Source organism: Aspergillus tanneri, assembly GCF_003426965.1.
Source record: "Aspergillus tanneri strain NIH1004 chromosome Unknown AapTan_9_pilon_pilon_pilon, whole genome shotgun sequence".
NCBI lineage: Eukaryota > Fungi > Ascomycota > Eurotiomycetes > Eurotiales > Aspergillaceae > Aspergillus > Aspergillus tanneri.
The window spans coordinates 384012-406539 of NW_022984636.1; the positions used below are offsets into that span (position 1 = coordinate 384012).

Sequence of the window (22528 nt, forward strand, 5' to 3'; positions counted from 1 at the left end):
CACTCTATGCTTGATCAGTCGGCATGTAATAAAGAGACCGGGGACTTACACTCCGCAGCATAGCAAGATGATTATGATGCTTGCACTAAGGATAACTCTTGGGAGCCAGTCTCGAAACAGGCACAGAGTAAGGCTAAATGCGTGAATATCCTTGGCAGACACGTCCGTCGTGGCCATACCTCCAGATGGGTTCCCATTTCCCTCATTCCGAGGTGAACATGTGTCTAGTTGAGCCTTAGACTCTTCCCAGCTTCTGTTTATACTAGGGCAAAATATAACGCCTTCGCAATTACAGACCTGTTTAGTGTCAGAAGGCAAGTTAAACTACCCAGCAAAGCGAGCATATGTCAATCCAGCTAAACAAGGTGAAGAGAGACCCCACCAAGACCACGTCTGATGTGTATGTACTAACGTCTTTAAACAAGAGCAGAATAAATTAAGTAAGCAAAGTATGATAAGTGGTTTATTAGAATACACCCTCACCCTCTCCACGAATAGCCAGCTGTAGACTTATTCTACTGACCGGCACGGTGTTGGTTTGCAATGTCGGCTTCTGACGCTTATTGTTTGCTCTATCTGCTATGTCTGGTCAAAGGGGAACGATGGAGTGTGGTATGTAGTATATAAGAATACTGTATCTACTCCATTGCTCACCACGATCCTCTTCCTTTCCTCTTCCTTTCCTCTCCATGCTTTAGTATTCTTGTTGCAGGCACTGAATAGAGTTAATTTGGTTTAATTTCCATCACTGTTTTCTACGTCATTATAAATAATAAAGATAAGATTACTGTAGCTTATTTAGAAACCTGGAATGTCGATATTGGATCAAGCTGGCTTCGGTTACAATCAGACCAAATACACAAGATACACTAAGACCTGTATATAGATACCCATTGAGGCGACCTTCGGTAAATGCAAGCAAAAAAACAGATTCCTATTTACGTATTTCTAGGCGAGGGCCAGTTCGAGTATGTAGTAACTATCGACGACTACTTCCGGTGGCGAGCCGGCCCATCGGCAGAGGCGAACCTAAAGAAGATCCAGGAAGAAGATATCCCCCGGATTCAAGCATGGGCCCGGCGAACGGGCTCCTCCTTTGCTGCGGAAATGACAGAGCTGATCCACCTAACCCGGAACAAGAAAGAACATGGTGTAGGACAGATTATTATAAATGGCAAGGTTATCAAACCCGCCGATACAGCGAAGCTCCTGGGAGTTATCTTTGACAAGGAGATGCGATGGAAAGACCATGTACAACAGGCAGTTAAACGAGCAACTAAGGTTAATATAGCATTGGGAGGACTAAGACATCTCCGGCCGAACAAATGCGACAAGTCTACCAAGCATGGTGACACCAGTAGTAGATACGCATCTACAGTCTGGCACAAACCACTCAGGGACAAAATGCACCTGCGGCTTCTGGGAACAGTCCAAAGAACCGCTCTTATCCGGGTGCTCTCAGCCTTCAGGACAACCTCAAGCGCTAGAGGTGGAATCTATACACTACCCGAGACCGCTAGCACCCTGGCGAACCCCGGCCTTTATCGAAATCGATATCGTGCACGACTGAGAGAAAGCCAAGGCCAAGGCCTTAGCTAAGCAAATGACGAGTAGTATTGCTGTTTTCTCGGACGCTTCAGGGCAACATAACCAACTAGGAGCGGCCGCAGTAGCCCTAGACAGAGTCTCCAGATCATAGGATGCGACAGTTTGCATCGGCTCAATGGAGTCTGGTCGGTATATGCCGCCGAGCTTATGGCAATATATTATGCAATCGGCTTGGTTTCAACTGGCTCAAAAGACCAACACACCCTAAGCCAATCGGGAACCGGCAACAATCTTAGTGATAGCATGTCTGCATTACAGGTGATAGCAAACGCATAGAACAAGTCTGGCCAGCAAATCATCAAGGCTATGCATCAGTCTGCTGAAGAGCTGAAAGCACGTGGAATCCCTCTACGGCTCCAGTGGGTTCCAGGACATTGTGACAACCCCGGAGATGATGCAGCAGACCACCTGGCAAAGGAAGCAGTTGGTCCAGATAAAAGGCATCCTTTTCAACGCCTCTTGTCACGCGAAAAAGCGCGTATCCGAGACAGCTCAAACCATACTCGCCGGCTCTATGGCTCGCTCCCCCGGAATCGAGCCTATTTGCTTACGCAACTCCGAACAAGCCACTCATGGCTTGCGAGGCATGGTATGCGACATGGCTTCCGAGATGACAGTGTGAATGTGGTGCACCGGAAACTGTGGTCCATGTACTGATTGATTGCCCGCGGCTGAGCGGGCTGCGACAAGAACTACGAGGAAAGATTGGAAGAGCATTTAATAATATTTCAGATATGCTGGGAGGAGCAGGGCAAGGTAGGGAGGGTAGGTTAAAAGATGCCACGCAAGGCAGTAGCGTCTTAAATGCGGTGCTGGATTTTGCAGAGGCGTCTCAGAGATTTTGAAGTCGCGCGCCACAAGGGCCGCAGAACAGAACACCAGGCATCGGCCAACACAGGCCTTAACGAGGCTCCAAGTTCGTCGGGAAGTAATAGTTTGCTGTAAATAGATGCACATATAGAGTAGTGATAGGGGTACCCTGCATATCGCCTTAGGCGAGGGGTCGGGGTATGAATCATCATCATCATCATTATCTACTGTAGTAACTTCTACGTGGAATACATTATCGTAAACTCATACTATGGCATTCGTTCAAACAAGTGTATCATAGTTCTAAAAGTAGAAATAGAGATATATATATAGAACAAAGAGAGCCAAAAATAGAAAAAATAAATAAAAGGAGCTAAATGCATGCCATATTTATAAAATCTGTGTCTCCCTGAGCTTTATTTTATTTTATTTTTTTTTAGCAATTACGCATCCTAATGAAATACAATTACGAGTCTACACGATACTCCCCCTACCCAGTGGTACCGCAACTATATCATCCTACCTCCGATACACGTAGGCATCCAAGCAATGGGGTCCCCACGTCCAACCAGGCTGTTCAGGTTGGTAGTAGAGCCCTTGACAGGCTGACGCGTTTGGAGACACGAGTGACACAACTAGAGAGCTCAGAGACATCCGAGCAACCAAGCTCTAACCTTAAAACAATTGAGGCACTTACGAAGGAAAACAATCAGCTCAAGCTAGAGATCAAGGAGTTGCTCTGTTCATTGTAAGACCAACATGCTATCGGCATCGGCAGGATGGCTGATAATAAGAAGAATGCAAGAAATTCAGAAGCTGAATTCGATTGCGGACACCAACAATGAGCTTAATCTCTTCGACTTGCCAAGCATCGAACCATAACAAGCGTCCCGAAAGTATACTGTATCTTCCAAGCTGCAATTGTCTACAGCACTCTATCACAGTCCAATCTAGGACAGGATATCTTTATATAACATGAATCTATTCCCACGAACTAGGTAGTTCTTCAACGAGAATATTGAACATGGAGAGGTGAGGAAGAAGCGATGGATCTGAATGGGAAACCAGCAGATCACAGAGTGACAAGGCCGTCAGGCACCCCAGGGCCCTTCTACGTGCCATTATATTTCTAGGCTGGGTTCTTCTACTATCGTGGGGGGACATTCTCCCCAAGAAAGTTTTGTTGGAATAAGAAATCAAGTTCTGAATAAAGTTGTATGTCCAAAAAATATATAGATATGCTCTCGGTATGGATTCCTATTAACTCCAATTAATTATAACGTGTATGCCCGTAGCTAGGCGACTGTGGGTTGAGTACGCAGCCTTACAGGAACACGTAGCTGTTACCCCTCTTTCCCCAGCCTGATAATCAGTGCTTTGCATTCTCCTGCCCACAATAAAATTATTTTCACGTTTGAAAAGTCATTATCGGGATACCTGGACTTGACTTGTTTTATCATGTTGCTTGTTTTGGCCCACCATGACCTCTTTAACGAATGATGACTACGCAATTGCGTGGATATGCGCCTTGCCGCGGCAGCGAGGGTCATGCTGGATAGAATCCATAATCCCTTACCTAAACCGCCCACTGATCCGAACGCATATGTGCTTGGTGAATTGAACGGCCATTATATTGTCGTTGCTTGCCTACCAACATGTATATATGGAACAATATCTGCTGCAATTGTCGTCATCTTCGACAGTCCCACCTTGGAGCCTATTCAGATATATACTAATACTATACATCTGCCAACCCGAATACCGTCAACATCAACGACTCCGAACTGGGGGCCGGCCAGAAGTGAGTAATCATAACATGGAATTATACATAACATATGTTAACCCTAAGCTAGTGCCTTCAGGCGCTGGGTTCTGGGGAAAGGCTGGAGAAGGGTCAAGTACCTCCACGAGCCTGGGTTTGTTTTAGTACATATTGATCTTATACATTACATATACTGAGCCTATGCAGATGTGGGTAATAAGTATGCAGATACCTATGAGCAATTACTTCAGTGCAGCAGCGTCTGCATATGCATCAGCTGTAACTAATGCTTCCTTCCGTGCGGCATTCAGAGATGGCTTCCACCGATGATCCCGTAAGTATTAATCTACCATATTTCCGGCACATGCTAACTAGCAGTAGATCACGCTCACTTCCCTATCTGGTCGTCGCAAGAGAAATATAGTACAAGGGGAAGCGAAAAGAATCCAGGTGGTGCGGGTCGAACCGCATAGTTTCCCGTGGTTGCCGAGCCCGCCTAACCCACGAAAATCAGAAAGGGGTTATGACAACCATCCGACGACTGTTTACTCGACTCGTACTCGAGACCGAAGCTGCTTGCTTTCCGGTGGATGTGGTATCGCCTAAACAGGACAGGACACCTCTGAGCTTGAAACTCTCTGAGATTGCGCGACGCCCAACAGTTGAGAACATAATTTGAATTGGCGTTAAGCGGCGAGGGAGGATACAACCGTTGAGCAGTGGATAGTACGAGTCTGGGGGAGGACAGAGCTATTCTGGTTACAAGTCCCCGTTAAGGCTCTGCTACGGGCAGCCTTGATCAGTAGCTGACAGTCTATTCCGCCAGGGGCGTCAATTAGGACGAGCCTCGACGAACTCGTTAAGGCACAGCTACGGGTGCTCGAGAGGTCTGCGAAACTGGGGGACACAAGTTTGGTTAGTGGAGGATGGTCTGGGTATTCCGCAGGGTAGATGGGGTTACTGCCAGGCTGCCTCTGAAAGACACGGTCGGCTGGCAGAGAGAGATCTCGGCTCGTAACGCGAAGTGGGGATTATTTCCCTGTGGGGCGTGGCACAACCTAATGGCAGTGACCGACTAGCCATAAGGACTTGACGGGACCGTCTATGTGGCCCGAGAGGGCAGAAGCGCGTGTCGGTATGCAAACAGACGGAATCAGCTACTGTACCTCACTCGCACTGAGGACCTGAAGTTTAACAGCCAAAGTGGTGTCGTTCTAGTGGGGAGGTTCTACCATTCTTCACTATCTCACTCGCACTGAGAACCTGCGGCTGGGCGATGGATGTGATGTCGTTCTAGCTGAGATGCCGATGATGCATGCTTAAGGAGCAAACCTGGAAACACCTGGGGTGAGAGGTTTTGCCGGGGGCCTTAATATCTGGAGGTCGCTCGTCGAGAGTTGAGTGAACCGAAAACCAGTGCAGTGGCCTGAACAAGCGGGCCTGGTGAAGCCGCCGTACACAGTTGCAAGGACTCGTTAAGGCTTAGACCACGGGCAGCCTTAGCTGTGTAGTTTTGTCTCTTGGCCCATAACCGTGCACGCACCACCACCCTTCCGGGTGTTGGTGCTCCTGGCTCAACGGTCCTTTGTTCTTAACTTTTCTACTCTACAAGAGCACCACCATAGCAGAGTCAAATCAAGAAGTCGAAAAGCACCTTACTGGGGCCTACAATTCTATCAAAGGCCAAAAATGCCAAATTTCGCGTGTTTAGCCTGTGATTTTGACGTGCCAATATGTCGTCTACGGGCTCGCTTTAATAGCCGTCAATCTCGTTCGGCTCGCCATCAGTCAGCTAAATGACTTAGCAAGACATAAAAGCTTGCAGTTATTCAGTGGATCCGGCGGCTTGATTTTATATTTATTTTACCCAACACGAGTATGATTATAGACTGTGCAAACCAGATTTTAAAGCAAAACCCGACCGACGCGGAGTCAACGCGGGTAGGTAAAAACTGGGTGTACAACTTTATTACTGTTCTTTAACACGAGCTCCAAACAGGTATTAGCTTTAAAAAGCAATATAAATATCTAAAATAAATCAGCAGCTCTCGTTTACCGGTGAGTTAGAATCTTGTCACGTAAAAAACGCAAAATTAAGGATAGGACAGCTCGAGAAAGACATACTCAGGCCCGTTGAGAGAAGAGACAAGCTGATAAACTGGCCAACCAACAACTTAAAAATAAGGACGAGCTTGTAAAAAAAGATTAGGTGAAATTTCACCTCCAGATAATCCTGATGATCCACTTTTTGGCACGATGCGGTCGGGGATCCTGTAAAATAGACCAAATACTTCAAATAAGTACGGCGGACGGATAGTTATGGCCAAATGATCAAAACTAAATTTCTCTTGACCCTCTACCGCCTGCTTTACCACTTACTATTCTAATTCTTCCTCATCACATACATAGTCACATACATAGTCACATACATAATTCACATATAGATGTCGCACATCACATTGTATATTATACCGCAACAATTTACTACCGTATAATCCTTAGTCTATGGTCAAGACTACTTAGACTACTTTTCTTTATGAACAACATGGAACTAGTGTTTCTGAGTGTACAGTCCGGCGACGTCTCAAAGACTGGCAGATTACCAAATATCGACCACGTACGACAAGAGACCAAGAGTCTGGGCTTTTTCAGCAAATTCTTCAGCTCTTTTATGAGCAGGCTCTAAGTGATAAGGAGATTCTTAGAGTCTTAAAGTCTGAGGATACCGATATCGGTGAGAGAACATTAAGGAGAATCCGTACCGAGCTTGGATTAGTACGCCGGACAGATGACCCTGTAGCTCAGCAACTCCAGGAGAATGAGTTCATCCAAATATTCCATCAAGAAATAGGGCAGACTATGATTAAGGGCTATGGAAGGGAGTTACTTCTTCAGCATCTTCGTACAAGGGGTTACACTATTGCTCGGTGTGTTTAAATGCCTTTATCCAGGAGATTTGTACTAATTACTCCTTTTTTTTCAGTAACCGGCTTTGGGCTATATACCGTACGCTTGCACCTGAAGACCTGGATCGCCGTGCTAATGACCTCCAATGCCGCCGTGGTGCTTATATTGTTCCTGGTCCAGATTGGCTATGGTCTACAGATGGCTATCTAAAGCTGGAGCCGTACGGGATTGAGATATATGCTGCAATAGATGCCTACTCTCAATATATTATCTGGATATATATTAGTATTTCAGCTCGTATAGCAGTTAGCGTCCTCAAGCAGTATCTTAATACTCTTGAGGAGAGGCAAATTATGCCACGGAAGCTCCGTACAGACCTTGGAGGAGAAACAGTTATCTTTCGGGATGCCCATTATCAACTCCGCCAGGTATACGAGCCTGATCTACCTCTAGAGGACTGCTATATTTATGGGCGGAGTACTGAGAATCAGCGAATTGAATCACGGTAGGGACAGCTTACCAAGGCACAACCCTTTAAATGGCGGGTAAGTTGACCTTTATTTTGTCTGCGTACAGAGAGTAATTAAAGTAGGAGTTCTTCAAACAGCTTTTAGATGAGGCTGTCTTTTCCAAGGAATCTGTACCAGATTCTATTGCCTTGTACACAGTTTACATGCCTAAGATTCGGCAGGAGGTCTTGACTTTTAGACATAACTGGAATATCCATAGAATTTGGAAACAGCCTGCACGGCATTGGGTTGTATATGGGAAGCCATATATGAATTACTACCATCCTCCTGATGGTGTAGAAAAGTATGGAATAGGCCCTTGTACAGAGACATTTAAGCAGCTAAAACAAGATGTTGAGGAGTTTGGTATGCCGTATTTCTTATACTACTATTTATTAACTATACTAATAGATGGCTAGATCTTGACGAATATCTTCCCTCTGAGACTCTCCAGTGGTGTCGTATGTTGGGGATGGGGTTTGACCCTGAAAAGCCACCACCAATTCCTCCAGCTGAGAGTATGACTCCTTTTTGTACGATTTATTTGTTATTTCGGGAGAGAGTGCATCTACATATGCAGTCTTATTACCAACCACATCTTCGGCTATCCACCTATAGGAGCTTTAATTAGGAGCCATCATCCTAAAGGTGGCGTCCGGTAGTATACTGTCGCTTTAGTCCAGTTTACAATTATTTGTTCCCACGGTTACTACATACTGATATTGAACATTCTTCTCTCCTTAAGAATTCTATCTTCTTCTTTATTCTTTTCTTCAATTCCTCCGTACGAAGTGTACAATGGCAGTAGCCTGAACTCCCTTTTGTTCAAAGGCACCACAGCCTCATACTGGAGAGTATTGCAGGACTCGTGGTGCAGTTAAGCCTATTGATCTTACTGATTCTCCCCCTTTTACCTCTTCTGCTCTATCTTTCTCCACAGCCCAAGCTGCTCCAAGATTTAAATCCTATGGCCGTATACAAGGAGATAAGGATCCCCGACAACTTGCAATTGTACAGACACGAAAACATCTGGAGCCAAAGGATTTTAAAGCCACTGTTAGCTTTTATCTGGAGTGATTGAGAATCCTCCTGAACCAAGACAGCGTACGAGCCGGCAGCATCTACGTAAGTTATCTTAAAGTTTAGGCTTAGAAAGAAACTTTTAAAGAACAATTAAAGCTAGGCTGCCCAATCGATGGATAAGATACATCCAGGAGTTTATTAAAGAGGATTTACTTCCTGGGATGCATTCTTCTTCCCGATATTTTTACGATCCCAATGATGACTTACACCTAGCCACCGGGCTTCAAAATAAGCATGCAATCTACTTGACAAAAGTGCAGATTGGGCCAGACATTGGGCAATTACTGCAGGTTGGTTCCAGACTCTAAGCAAGAGTATACTGTGTATGTTGTGATTCTTCGTACGCAGCCTAACTTGCAAGATGAGCCAAGGCCTATAGTGAAAACGGAACCAGTGGAAATGGAATTGGAGGACCCTTTTGAAGATGACCTAGATCTCTTTGTACCAGCGATGTCACCATCTCCTTCTTTATTTTCTCCTTTGCCTGCTGTACAAGCAGACTTAGAGTCTTCTTCCACGCGGCATTCCTCTCTGCAACCTTCTTCCACTGGACGTTCCTCTGTACAACCTTCCAAGCAGTCTTTGTCCCAGCAAAAGCGATCAGCAACATCCCAACCTGAGCGTCCTGGTATTCGTACGCGGAGGAATAATGGTGACTTAGATGAGGAGGACAAGGATCGTATAAGGGAGCACGGTCCTTTGCCGTACAGTCTTTAATTTGGAGATTTGATTAGTTAGCCAGTTAATTTATTCATTGGTTAGTCTTTATATATATAAAGTAAAGTAGAAGAGGTTGCTTAGTCGTATACTATATTTTTATTTATTCACTGGTGAACAGTTTTTGCCTCCTCTTGTTTTTTCTCCCTCTTCATCTTCAACCACCACCACCACTACCACCATGGCGTACAGGAGGATCAGTCAAGTTTGCATAGCTTTATGGAGGACATGCTAACATTTTCTCTGCGCACAAGCAATCTGAACCGTCTCCGCCGTCTCCACGCTTCTCTCCCTCCTGTAATCGATCTAGATCCATCTCCAGCTCCTGTGGAGGAGCAGCTGGATGGGCATTTTGCCCAGCTTCTGGCAGCTACACCCCTGGCCAGAATCCCATCCTCCCTGTGGGAGGACAGATGCTGGCACCGTTCGTACATACTAGTGAAGGAAGGCAGTTGCTGGCATATAATGGTGCACCCGTGGCTTTTATACGCGGCAGTATAATAGCACGGCAAATAAAGCAACACCGGCCTTCCTACATCAATGCCCTGCTTATTCAGTCACGTGGAATGATATTGGCTGAGCCTTGTACGCGTTGCCGCACCTTACAGGGTGGATACCCATTTCCTGAATGTCGCCATGTACCAGGCGCCTTCGGTGGAGCATGCGCCAACTGTAAATGGCCTGACAGAGCCAGTCAGTGCTCCGTACGTGATGGGCTGTGTCACGGTCCTAAACCTAAATTGAATGAAACAAGATCTATTCAGAACATAGGGCGACTCATATTCGAAACAACTAACTTGAGGAGCTATCCGTAGAGGTGTTGCTGGGAGGGAGGTGTAGGATGTGTGATCACGTGATTGAACAGGGCTAAGGCTGGAAATCAGGTGATCTGGGATCTCTTCGTGTCAAATAAGTTGGTGGTAATAGTGACGTAAACAAGGTCATAAAAGAGGGGTAAAACAAACTCCCCTACACCTAGCAGAAGAAGCCACCTAATAATCCATAATAATAATCACAAGAATGATCATATGTTGATCAATATAATCAAGAAACCATCTAAAACAATCATTTTAAGCACCTTTTCAAGAATAGTCCCCTATTCGGTATTAGCCGAATACCGAACAGAAATTTAGTTTTGATCATTTTGGCCATATCCGTCCGCCGTAAAATAAGACCGTTGAGACCCGGAGGGCTGTTGAGACCAGGAGCACCAACACCTGGAAGGGTGGTGGTGTGTGCATGGTTAGCCGCCCTAAGACAGGCGGTGGAACAACAACAGCGACGATTCTCTGTGGCAGCAAATCCGCCTTACAAGAAATCCAAAACGCAGGAAACAAATCAGGCCAACGAATTATCCACGCGATCCTCTATGCAGCGGCAGAGGTTCAAGCCCGGGGTATTGTGCTTCGTCTGCAATGGCTAGCGGGGCACTGTGATAATATGGGGAACGATGCAGCAGATCAGCTAGCCAAAAACGCTGCACACCCAGGCAAAACGCACCCCTTCTCACAAGGAAGAAGGCGTTTATCCGAAGCAAGATCCTCGCTCAGTGGTAGCAAGAATGGACATTTGCCACTAAGGGTAGTCATCTACGAAGAATTGACAACACACTACCAGCCACCTACACTAGAAGACTATATGGGAACCTACCAAGGAACCGCACTTACCTGCTAACGCAGCTACGCACGGGCCACAGTTGGTTGTCCACCTACGCCAAGGCTCATCGATTTCGTGACAACGATCAGTGCGCATGCGGCGCGCAAGAAACGGTCACCCATGTGCTGGTAGACTGCCCTAAATTAAGGAATGCGAAGGGAGTTAAGAAGAGACGTTGGGGGCACGTTTGATTGCATGTCGAGTCTACTGGGAGGCTCAAAAGAAGGTAAGAAAGGTAAACCAGATACCGTCTCGCGTGCCCGGACGGTCAAGGCCGTCTTAGACTTCGCAGAGACGTCACAGCGGTTCCGAAGTCGCGCGCCACGAGGGCAGCCTAACAACGGGAGCGGCAATTAGGCCACGACAGGTCTTGACGAGGCTCTAAGTTCATTTTCAGGAAATAGTGCACTCTACATATACATTCAGGGATATATATAGTTGAGGTAGCCTGCATATCGCTTTGGCGAGAGGTCAGGGTAAATGAAATCCATCCATCCATCCATCCATCCATCCATACTAACCTTACAGCGCGGCCCTAGTGGCACTCCTGAGCCTGAGCCTGAAAGAGGTAATTGTTCTATGTTAGTATTAGCTCGGCATATGATAACAATACTCTGGCCACCAGGGGTCGTCGCAGGGGCAAGGGCAGGTTACCCGCTGTAGAGTCCAACCACGATTGGATAATGTTTACGTAGACTACATGCTAATAATAGACTGTCAATATGGTTGAAGAGTTTTCCTACGAAGAATGGATTAATTGGACTTTAAATTAGGTACTAAGTAGCAGATTATAGGCATATGTAGCGTAAAGTATATTTCTCTTCCCTTTGCTGGGTAAGCTCATGCTCAAGTGCCTTAATCTTTTCAATTATCTCCCTTTCTTCTTTCTCCTGCTCAAGCTTTTTTACTCTCTGGTTTAGGCTTTCCATATGCTCAGTATATGCCCTATTCTCATCTCCGCGGACTCCTCACGCGGATGTCTTTTGGATGCTGGTGCAGGTGGGGTGGCATATTATTACCAACTGAATATACTGAGCTGGCACGTTGCATATGCCTATTATATGCCATAGCAGTAACTAAAATTAAGCGATACTAACTAAGGGTGACCTTGGTTCGAAATATGCCTTGCAGACGCTGTCAAGATTCCAGTGATTAGTCATTAGTCGGACCACAATTCCAATGTCGAACCACACCAAAACAGTAAGCCTGGTATGCTAGGCGCTCCACATCAACTTACGAATTTTGACAAAGCTGGAGAAGAAGTGACTAAGAATTGAATGGCCCCATGAAATGGCCCCACCAATATACAGGCACGAACTCTTCGCAAGTCCTAAAATGGGGGCTTGGTTTTGGTAGAGCTGTACAAAGTACAATTTGAAGGGGAAACTTGTCAGGTTATAATAAGGCCCGGCCTGAACCATGGTTCAGTTACGTGTCAGCACACGGAATCAGGGGGAATGATAGCTAGGCACGGAGCGCATGAGAAACCTTGCTCCGACATTCATCGTGATATTGCAACCTCTAGAGAGCAATTCTAGAGGCATGAATCGAGCCATTCCGCTACCACCCTAAGCCTCCAGGTATCCGACAGCGGTTCCATTGATTCCTACAGCGTACGTATGAGTGTTTCCGACTCAGGTCTGCCCTTAGCCAAATTGTTCCGCGGTACTCCATAGTAAACTCCGATACGTAAAATGTATGTCTGCTGACATGATCACAGCGGCACATGAGTGGGAGCTCAAATAGCCGCGGCTTAAAATTCTCACACTTTTGGTCTCATCCGGTAGTCCGGAGATCTCCGAATTGGAAGTATTTAGGATGAAAATCTGATTTGAAATGCATTTTTTGAAAATCAAAAGCGAGACCTAACAATATTTACATAAAAGGAGGCCCACTTCTTCCGATCGACCAAGGCTGCAGTGGATCTTATGCTTCTAGCTAGAGCTATCTAACACTAGTTTTCGAACATACGCCGTACATGAGAGTTCGCCTTAGCCAGGGGGTTGGAGGCGTGCCTAGAATTGAAGCCTAGCTTTCAGATTTGCCACTGTGGGACACACTCATGATGAGTGCCTCCGCGCAAGAGATGATCGACTGCGAGGTGGGTCACAGGGTCCTAACGCTTGTTATTCGCGAATTGGGGGGTCTACCTGCATATGATATTAATCACCTGATTGAAAATCTGTCACGTAAGATGGGTATATGGAATATGCCCGGGCCGATTATCTCTGGCAGATATTCCTGTGGCCGGATGCTCCTGCTTCGGCTAGTCTATATTATATATCACAGATAATAACTAGCTATTAAACCAAGGAAGTCATTTAATCCCGATATGAGGAGCGAAACATGCGCTATACTATACTCTACACTGCATCCTGTCGACTGCTTCGCGACTTTGATATATGACCATGATCATTTCTATTCACATACGAAGCAAAATCTACCAAAAAGGTTGCCTTAACTGGCAAATCAATCGGCCTTTTTCTATAGCCTACGCTATCGCCTTAGCCTTGGCGGTCTGAACTTAAATCTCCCGTCAAATTCACTAGGCTGTTTCCTTCCGCTTGCCCCGAAGAGTCAAGAATGATTAGGTATGTATTACCATTTTACAGGCCTTCACTTGCTACGTTGATCGTTTGAGCAGGCCCCAGCAATGCTGGCTAGGGATTCGATGGGCTCCCCTAACATTGTTATCCACGTAAGCTGAACTAAACGAGTTCCATGAAAAAGAGACGCTATATCCGCCCATCAGTGCTCTATTTGTCTCAATGCAGGGCGCAGAAGTTAGATAAGAGCTACATCCCCTTGTGCCAGTGGCCTTTCCCCTGTGGGTGCAGCACTAGATACCTCCACCTTGGCTGCTATAATATCCCTAATACGAACCGTGCATCGTTGGACCATTCTAGCCTATCCCAATCTACCAGTTCCGAAGCTATCTAGACGTTAGTCTGGTTCTATATGGAGTCAACCCCCTGTCGAAGATATAAGGCCCTTTCATAAAACAGGAACATCGTCGCCAACCTCTTCTAAATATATTTATGTACTAGTCGGTACCTGTAATCCCTGTCAATAGGTGCTCTTTTTAACAAGAACCGGCCGATGGGGTGAGGGGTAAAGGCATATATAGCTCAGCGCTATGAAGGTATTATGGTCGATCCAGTTGTTTCTGCGAAGCTCTCTTCTCAATGCCATTGCCAATGGATAACGCGTACGTCAACCCGAGGGCAGTGACAGCAGTAACCGGCCAGGGACAAGCAGAGGTTTCGGCTGCAGTGGATAAGCCCACAACACAACGAGCCCCCGAGAGCCCTGACTGCCCTGGAGAGCCCGAGGAAGCATCGTCCCCCCCAGCGAGTGGGCACAACGACCAGAGACCGGTTGTGGACCGCGATTCTGTCCCAGAGGATGCCAGAACCCAGGACGGGGGAGTCCATGTATCGGGTCTCGCAGGATCTGCTGGTTCTGATCCTCTCCGTCCAATACCCTTGAACAATCATTCGTACCAACCTTACATGTACTACCCCTACCCCTACAACCATTTCTATCCCTATACTCAGCAATATTTGTCGGACGAACAACCGCAGCCACCATTCGTCGGCCAGCCAAACATACCCGGGGAAGTTCCGCCAACAGCACCATATCTCCCACACATGACGAATCTAGTGTCCGAAGCAGAACCTGTTTCGTATCAGCTCGGGTTTTATACCAACTCTATGGTCGACTTGATCGTCATTGTAAGTGCGGTTCCTGCTTATTAACCGGCAAAGGCTCAATGACATACAACAGCGTTGGGTAGGAAGAGATATAGAGGAACGCCTACAGTCTCCTACATATAGGGCAATGATCAGTGAAATGTTCCTTAATAGATCACAACGCACTTACAACGGGGCTGGGGGCCCATACTACGATGTTGGCCTGGGGGGATACACCTACTCTCAACACCAGTGATGGAATAGCTATGTAGATCTTTGAGCATACTCTTTCTTTTGGTACCTCGGCTTTCATCAGTCAATACCCTCTGAGCTGTTGCGGTAGTGTTTTTCCAATGTCTCGCCCCCTCACAGGAAGATGCTTGCTTTATTTCTGATTTACGTCTGATGTGGGTGGATATCTAAATATTTTAGAGGTCAGCATACATGTACAGTACTTAAGGTTATAACGCTCTTTAAGCGAAGTTTGTCTGCGCTGCATACTTATTACCAGATTGCGGGTTCGCGAAAGGCGCGGTCGGAGATTTCGCATAATTGGCAGGAATACCAGAGGTCTTGAGCAGGGGGATTGGTTCCGCGGTCGATGGCCATGGCCGTACCAGCTGACGGTGCTCCATAGCCACGGCGTCCGACATGTAGCGAAAATGACCGATTCACACTAAGCCCCTCTACATAAGTACGTTTAGAGAACTAGTCCATTAGACTTAAATGCGAATTCCCGGCCAGAGATGAAATAAAAAAAAAAAAAAAGATTCCAAACTATGAAGGGGCTTACTTTTCGTTAAATCAATCTGTATCTGCATCCAGTACAAATATATCTGAGAATGTTGGACATTGTGGATTGCGATCCACGAAATATTGGAAATCAGCGTGACATATACCTTGCACCACACAGCTCAGCTGCTCACATAACACATGTGTGAAAACACGAGAGAATTAGGAATATGTTTGCAACACCACCTATCGCTCGCCGCCGAGGATCTCTTTGTGCCGAGACTAGTCTAGCCCTTTAGAGTTACGTTACCTTTCCCAAATTGAGCTTATTCCGTTCAACAGACTGATGTAACAATGAGCAGCAAGAGTGGCAGGACTTCCGTCAGTGCTGTGGCTTTGCAAGTCGTAGTCATCTAAATTAGTTTGGTGCTGGCGTCTTTCTCCCGGACGGGGGGAAGACGGGTCGATGATACCGATCAGTAGTTCCCTCATCATATTGCCAATGAAAATTCGAAGCCAAAGTTTAGTCGCCTCCGCCGACTCCTTTCTCTAATAATATAGTGGACAATAAACAGGCCTAGTGCATTGGGTTCTGGGGGCACCCGTTCAGGGTCTACGACCGCTATGAGAATGTTTTCTATTTTCTCCTGTACGCATGACAAGCTTGCTGATACACTGCATTCCTTAACCATGATCTCGCAAGATACGTGCTGTCTATACATGAAAACCATATATGCCACTTAGCCGTTCTCCTGATGCTAAGATGCTCTACATACTGGATTAGTCATAGCCTAGGTTCAATACCAATTCTCCGCAACTACCTGACTCACGTTGGTGGGGCTTAGATATAATTAATTTGCCCAAAGAATAACCGACGCTTACCATATTATACGAGAATATCAGGAATTTTGCATGGGTATGACCTCTACACCCAGACTCATCTCTACACGTGTCTCCGATACAATCTCTTTCACCCTGCCTCCTAGATAGTTATCCAGGCTGAGGACATACTGGTTAAGGTCATTAGAGCGGTGTTTAGCAACCTCTAAACTACGAGGGAAACGACTGGTAAACAGTTTTTGTGTAAGCAGGTAGTTGTTGGCCTTCCATCTATCTATCAAAAGGTTACTTTCAGCTTATTGCCTAGATTTATGGAGATGGTAATGCTTATGTACTCCGTGTCCGACGGAGTTCTCGGCGCTCACCATCGCAGCTGTTTAATTTGCCATACCCTGACGTAGTCAACCTAGTAATGAGAATTTTATAGCAAAGAATATTTTGCATTTTCCGCTTCTTCTTCCTTTTTAGGGAACCAGACGGGCTATCTGCTGGTTCACATCGGCCGCGCTATTAGTTTAACTTTCCCCAGAAGGAAATAGAGTGGAACCAGGGCGCAGCTCACCTACTTAGTTGGGTATTAGTACGCCCCTGACCCAGACTGCCGGGACTATGGTAGCATCAAGGCAGATTATCTTACTGAGAGAACAGTCGGGAGCATTATGTACCGTCCGCTAGCCGCCTCATACCAATCAAAAGCCCCACTATATGGAGTACGTGGTTGCTAAGCACAGCGGACAATTTCCGGGGATGAAATAATGGATCCGCCACCCAACAACATTTTCTTTGCTCCCCATCCATATCCACCTCAACACCCTGGCTAGTGGGTGGGGTTGCTTGCAAGAATAGAAAGAACAAAGAAAAAGAGAAAGAGAAAGAAAAACAAAAAGAAAAACGTTGAGTCCGCAAACCACACTGTAGCCAGCTGGGTAGCAGAAGAATCACATTACCTCCATTGGACTGATAAAACTATATCAAGTAGTTTTCCTGTCAAGGCCTCCGTGCCAGATTACTCATATTCTTATTCACTAGAAGAGGGTTGAGGTTGCCTTATGATTTGTGAGTTCTGGCCTCTTTATGGCTACACTGGGATCCTGATCCAACCGTAACCATGACGTCTATCGGCCCATTGCGAATTATCTCCAAGTCTGTGAACGACCATCGCTTTTTTCATCTTCACAAAGTCAAATATCCTAACCTTCTGTGGGATCTCGTGCCTTTCACATGTGAGGGATAGCATCCCCCAGATCCGGACAAGAGCGAGTATGATAAATGCAATTCGGGGAAATAGCTAATTATGGTGCTGTATACAGTTTAATACAGTACTGGAGGATTCGAAAACAGTCTCCCCAGCGTGGTATGTATTGTATAGGGCTAATCTGCCCATGCTCCCCATAGCATGAGTGTTTGTCGCCCTTAGCTTAATGATAAATTCCGGTATATTATAGCTAATAAAGCCTCAACTTGTACGGAATGAAGGATGAAGTGATTCGGCTTGCAAGTTGCGTGGACTCCGTGGGTAGGCAACTAAGCCAAAGAATCATCGAGGTCGCAGGTCGATGGAAAATTCGCCACGGTAAACGGGTGGCATATTAGTTTATCAAGAGAACTGGACTTGCGCAGCATATTAGAACTAATAGGTACGTATAACTAGAGTTTTATTTTGGTTTATTCTTTTCGTTTTCGTTTTTCCTTGTCGACAATTAGTTAACGTGTGCGGCCACCAAGCTGCACGCCTCTGTATTGCATATAAAATAGCACTTTTTATAAGCCTAATATTTTAACAACAAGTCAAGAGGGCCTAAAATCTATTATATATAATAGTTCAATAACGTAATCGGACACCGAAATCGCAAGGACACCGAGTTAGCAGCCGCTCATCCGCTCGGCGTTCCCCCCCTAATTTAGATACTATTTGAAATTACTTATCTCCAGACAAATGAAACGTAATGTTAAAAAATGAGTGTAGAACTATCTAGTAGGACATTTTAATCGATTATGGCCCTGGATATTGCAATTACTGCATGTGGGGGCCTTCGCTGCCTGGGTGCCTGAGCCTCGGCCTAAATCTCTGCCTCCTTCTCGCTGATTATTTGATATGCTATATTAGCAGTTAGACTGCCTCCATCCTGAATAAACTGTCTGCGCACTTCTTTTTTATTTTCCTGGTAATTATCAGCTGCCTGACGTTGATCAAGTGCATCCTTTAATAAAGCCATTTGCTGCATAGAAATCCCATTGCCTTTTATAGCTTTTTCGAGCAAATTATCAGCAATCGATGGGAAAAAACCTTGGTTTTGAATCTCAAGAAGTTGTTCTTTTTGTCGATTTAACTGATGGAGATTATAAGGTGTTTTCCCCAAGTAAAATGACTGGTTACTGCCTGAAGAAGATGGTGGAGTTGGTGTTTTCAACTTGATTTTTAACTTTGATATCACAGTTGAAGAATTAAGCGGAATAAGGCTAGTATTTGTTTGTTGATGACATTGCTTTTAAGTGAACTGATAAAGATAGATATGTAGAAAATCTACCTTATCAATAGTTTTTATACCACTATTCATCATTTCTTGCACTTTTTGACCATAAAAGCGATTTAAAGGCGCAAAACAGTTAACATCAAGCGGTTGAAGAAGGTGAGATGAATGAGGTGGCATATAAAGTGGAATAATTAAATTTTTCATGCAGTATCGATCAAATTCAGCAGTTGCATCGCTCCCGTGGCCATCTAAAATAAGCAATCGGTATTGACCAACAGTGCGGGACCTTGTATGCTTGTCGAAGAGTTCTTGTAACCATTCTAGTCCCAGATTACTATTAGTCCAGCCATTCTCGCTAAGACATAATCGATAATCTTTAGGTAGAACAGAATACCACTGAGATTGATGTTTTTTTCCAGCAAAAATAATCTGAGGGGGCAAAACCCAACCACTTCCTCCAACAGTTACAGTACAATTGATGTAACCCATTCTCTATTACCTGTGGATTGATTTAGCGTGTTTCTGCGCCACAGACAACTTTAGCAGTTGACGTAATTCCCATTTGAAAGCCAGTTTCATCCATGTTGTAGATATCTTGTTCTAAAATACCATATTTTTGTATAGTATTTTGAACTAATTGAAACCAGCCCTGAGTAACCTGTGGATCTTCACACTTCGCCTGCTGGTAGTCATATCGACGATTATATCTTGACTTAATATAATTGTGGCGTGAAATAAATCGATTAAACCATTTATTACCGACCAGTTCTGAGATAGATGTCTGAGATAAGGACGAACACTTTTGACGTGCAGATATTAAAAGACCAGCAAGATATCGAATTTGGGAGATCACCAGTGGCAGACCACGCTCAGCCATATCAAGAAACCATTTTTTATTGTTTTTTCTTCAAGACTGGATAATTTTCGTCCATTTGCAGTAACTTCCTCACGGGGAGTTATTCCTTGCAGTCGATTATGGAAAGTATGTCGATTTACGTCAAATGCCTTGGCACAGGCAATTTCGACGAGAATTGACCATTATTCCAAGCCCCCACAGCCATTTTTATTCTTTCATTCTTTGAAATAGCACTCATTTTGTTGATATCAATAAAAAATGGCTTCAAATGTTGAGATGTTGTGATTCAGTGGATAGGGGCGGTGACCGGCTGCTAACTCGGTGTCCTTGCGATTTCGGTGTCCGATTACTTTTAGCACATACATAAATAGTAAGTTAGTAAGCCTAGATCCTTGTAGGATTTCCAGTTCATTATATTTCAAAAAATACATTTAAATACAGTGGAATTTAAAATAATCTTGTAAATAATCTTGTATTATAAGTCAAAAAAAATCTTAAAAATTCTAATTAAATTGAATATGTAAGTATTTTGAAATATTCATAACTATATCAAGGAATATTTCTATTTTGATTATAACCCTGTGTTGTTGTTGGTTGTTAAGTCATAAAAAGTGCTATTTATATGCAATACAGAGGCGTGTATCTTAATGGCCGGTTAACAACATACCTCTGTGGCAGGTAGAAGCGGAAAATCCCTGTATCTCAGGGACCTCTCTGTACCAAAGAGATCTCAAACGTGGACGTTGTAGTTGATATTATCGCGATAAAACTGAGTTGTGTACCGAACGGGGGCTAGCCTTGATGGCGGACCCACCCGCGGGGCTACCCGAGCCCCTTCCCACAAACACCCAAGAAACCGCAAATAGCTTCACGGCCGAGGACTTTCAACCCAGGCTGACGGGTATCACACCTCTCATCCCAAACAAAGAACGCGAAGTGGCTAGTGTTTTACGCCCTCGGAAGGCACGGGCCGGGTTACCACCATGGAGGTGTGTGTGCTCATCGAATCTACCAATGCGGAGATACAGGAGGTCAAAACATGACCAGAATGTTCTTCAAGAACAGAATAAGAAGCTCCACGAAGAAATCTCAGCTCTGCGGGCACAAATCGACGCCGTACCACCGGCCACCCCGACCAGATCATGGGCCGCAGTCGTTGAACGGACTTGGGAACGACACGATAAAAGCCACGGTTCGACATGGTCGTACACCGCACCCTGGCAGTGGACTTTGATTTGGAAAACGCAACCGCCCAAGCTATTGAGAAAATCACGGAAGAAAATGACCTAGTTGGAAAGGGTTTCCGGATGGAAGAGGTGGCGTGGCTCTAGAAGAAGGACAGGATGTTAGGAAAGTTTGCATCGCTTGGTATCTGGTTCGATTCTGCGGAAGGGGCCGAATACATCCTAAACAACGGCCTTCTTATCGGCCAGAGATACTTCGGCAGCGTGGAATGCCGTGAGATCAAGAAAAAGAGGTGCTTCCGGTGTCAACGGTTTGGACACCTGGCGTGGCCGTGCAAGGAAACACCGCGGTGCGGACATTGTGCAGGCCAACATGAGCGGCAGCGATGTCCCCCGGGCGTAAGAACCCGATGCCTGGACTGTAGTGGTGAACACCCCACCGGCGATCGTCCGTGCTTGAACCCCGCGACCGTCCAACCCTTCCCATTGTTAGAGACGAACCTACGGGTACTACAGTCGAACATTATGAAATCGGGACCACGGATGGAGGCGCTCATCAATGATCATAAAGCTGGAATTTAGATGTGGTCCTAATCTAGGAACTATCTATCACCACCTATCGAACATACGTCAACCATAGTGCCTGACGGCTATATCGACCGGCTATTAAGGCGGACACAGTGCGGTTTCGTAGTCTGATCTATGTTAATCGGGGAGTCTCGACTTCTTCACACCGGCAGATTCTGTGCGATCACCCAGACATTACCGCCATCAAGATCTCGACAGCGGACTCTCAAATCCTTCTCTTCTCTGTTTACATTCCATGTATTGCACACGCCTGACGAGGCGTCGGCAGAACCGGCGCTGACAGCAATCCAGAACACGATCACAGCCGCCCTGCGGGACGATCGACGGTCCACGAGTGTAGTCCTTTCGGGAGATTTCAACCGCCACTATCCAACCTGGGGTGGCAACCACATCCAACTGCAGCTTGTCGAAGATGCAAGTGAATTAATCACCTTCCAAGCCAATGGCCTACATAGGGAACAGCGACATTTTGGTCTCCAAGCGACCCTGGGAGAAACTCCACTATTGATCAGACTGTAACGAGCCGAGCAGACTTGCTCATCAAGTGCCATCTCTACCACGAAAACTACGCATCGGACCACCGCGCCACGTACTCGGAGTGGAATCTCCAAACTCAGCACGAGCGGATTGGAACAAGATCGGCGAGGAAGTGGTTCCTGAATGCTTTCTTCCCCGAAATGAACATCCGACAACAGTCTGCCAACCTCGACACCTCTAGAACTTCCATGGCAACCTATCACCAAGCTAGAGATTCAACGATCGCTCAATGCCGCAAAGGGTTCCACCGCGCCGGGCGAGGATAACCTCCCGATGCTCGTGTGGAAGCCGCTATAGAGGCATTTGATAAATTTTATTTCCGGGATTTTTATTGCATCTGTAGGGTATCATCCGAGACAATGGCGGAGGGCGAAGATTGTGGTGTTACGGAAACCCGGGGAAGCCGGACTACTCGGTCCCCGGAGCCTAGGGAAGCTTCACGAGGCAGTTGTGGCTAGACGACTTGTCGTATCCGGCAGAAGAGCACAATCTGCTCCGAACACCCAGTTCGGTGGGCGGCCGGGAAGAACCACCGAACAGGCTCTGATGGTGCTCTCATGCGATCGATCGAGC

The 22528-nt window shown here is 45.9% G+C and overlaps 5 protein-coding genes across 5 annotated transcripts; 4 read left to right on the top strand and 1 right to left on the bottom strand.

The window, feature by feature from the left end:
- Positions 1–1851: 1851 nt before the first annotated feature.
- Positions 1852–3170, top strand: ATNIH1004_011693 (uncharacterized protein; the record flags this gene model as incomplete). The annotated part of the gene is made up of 5 exons (XM_033576255.1): positions 1852–1866; positions 1943–2197; positions 2341–2373; positions 2434–2524; positions 3046–3170. 5 exons carry the CDS (start codon positions 1852–1854, stop codon positions 3168–3170), a joined length of 519 nt encoding a protein of 172 aa, XP_033420919.1.
- Positions 3171–4493: 1323 nt separating this feature from the next.
- ATNIH1004_011694 (uncharacterized protein) lies at positions 4494–4859 on the top strand (the record flags this gene model as incomplete). Its single annotated transcript, XM_033576256.1, has 3 exons — positions 4494–4514; positions 4562–4633; positions 4695–4859. The coding sequence occupies 3 exons, from the start codon at positions 4494–4496 to the stop codon at positions 4857–4859; spliced, it is 258 nt and encodes an 85-aa protein (XP_033420920.1).
- Positions 4860–14237: 9378 nt separating this feature from the next.
- Positions 14238–15000, top strand: ATNIH1004_011695 (uncharacterized protein; the record flags this gene model as incomplete). Its single annotated transcript, XM_033576257.1, has 2 exons — positions 14238–14786; positions 14839–15000. The coding sequence occupies 2 exons, from the start codon at positions 14238–14240 to the stop codon at positions 14998–15000; spliced, it is 711 nt and encodes a 236-aa protein (XP_033420921.1).
- Positions 15001–20447: 5447 nt separating this feature from the next.
- ATNIH1004_011696 (uncharacterized protein) lies at positions 20448–20936 on the top strand (the record flags this gene model as incomplete). Its single annotated transcript, XM_033576258.1, has 1 exon — positions 20448–20936. The coding sequence occupies one exon, from the start codon at positions 20448–20450 to the stop codon at positions 20934–20936; it is 489 nt and encodes a 162-aa protein (XP_033420922.1).
- Positions 20937–21052: 116 nt separating this feature from the next.
- On the bottom strand, positions 21053–21354 carry ATNIH1004_011697 (uncharacterized protein; the record flags this gene model as incomplete). Its single annotated transcript, XM_033576259.1, has 2 exons — positions 21053–21309; positions 21336–21354. 2 exons carry the CDS (start codon positions 21352–21354, stop codon positions 21053–21055), a joined length of 276 nt encoding a protein of 91 aa, XP_033420923.1.
- Positions 21355–22528: the final 1174 nt, after the last annotated feature.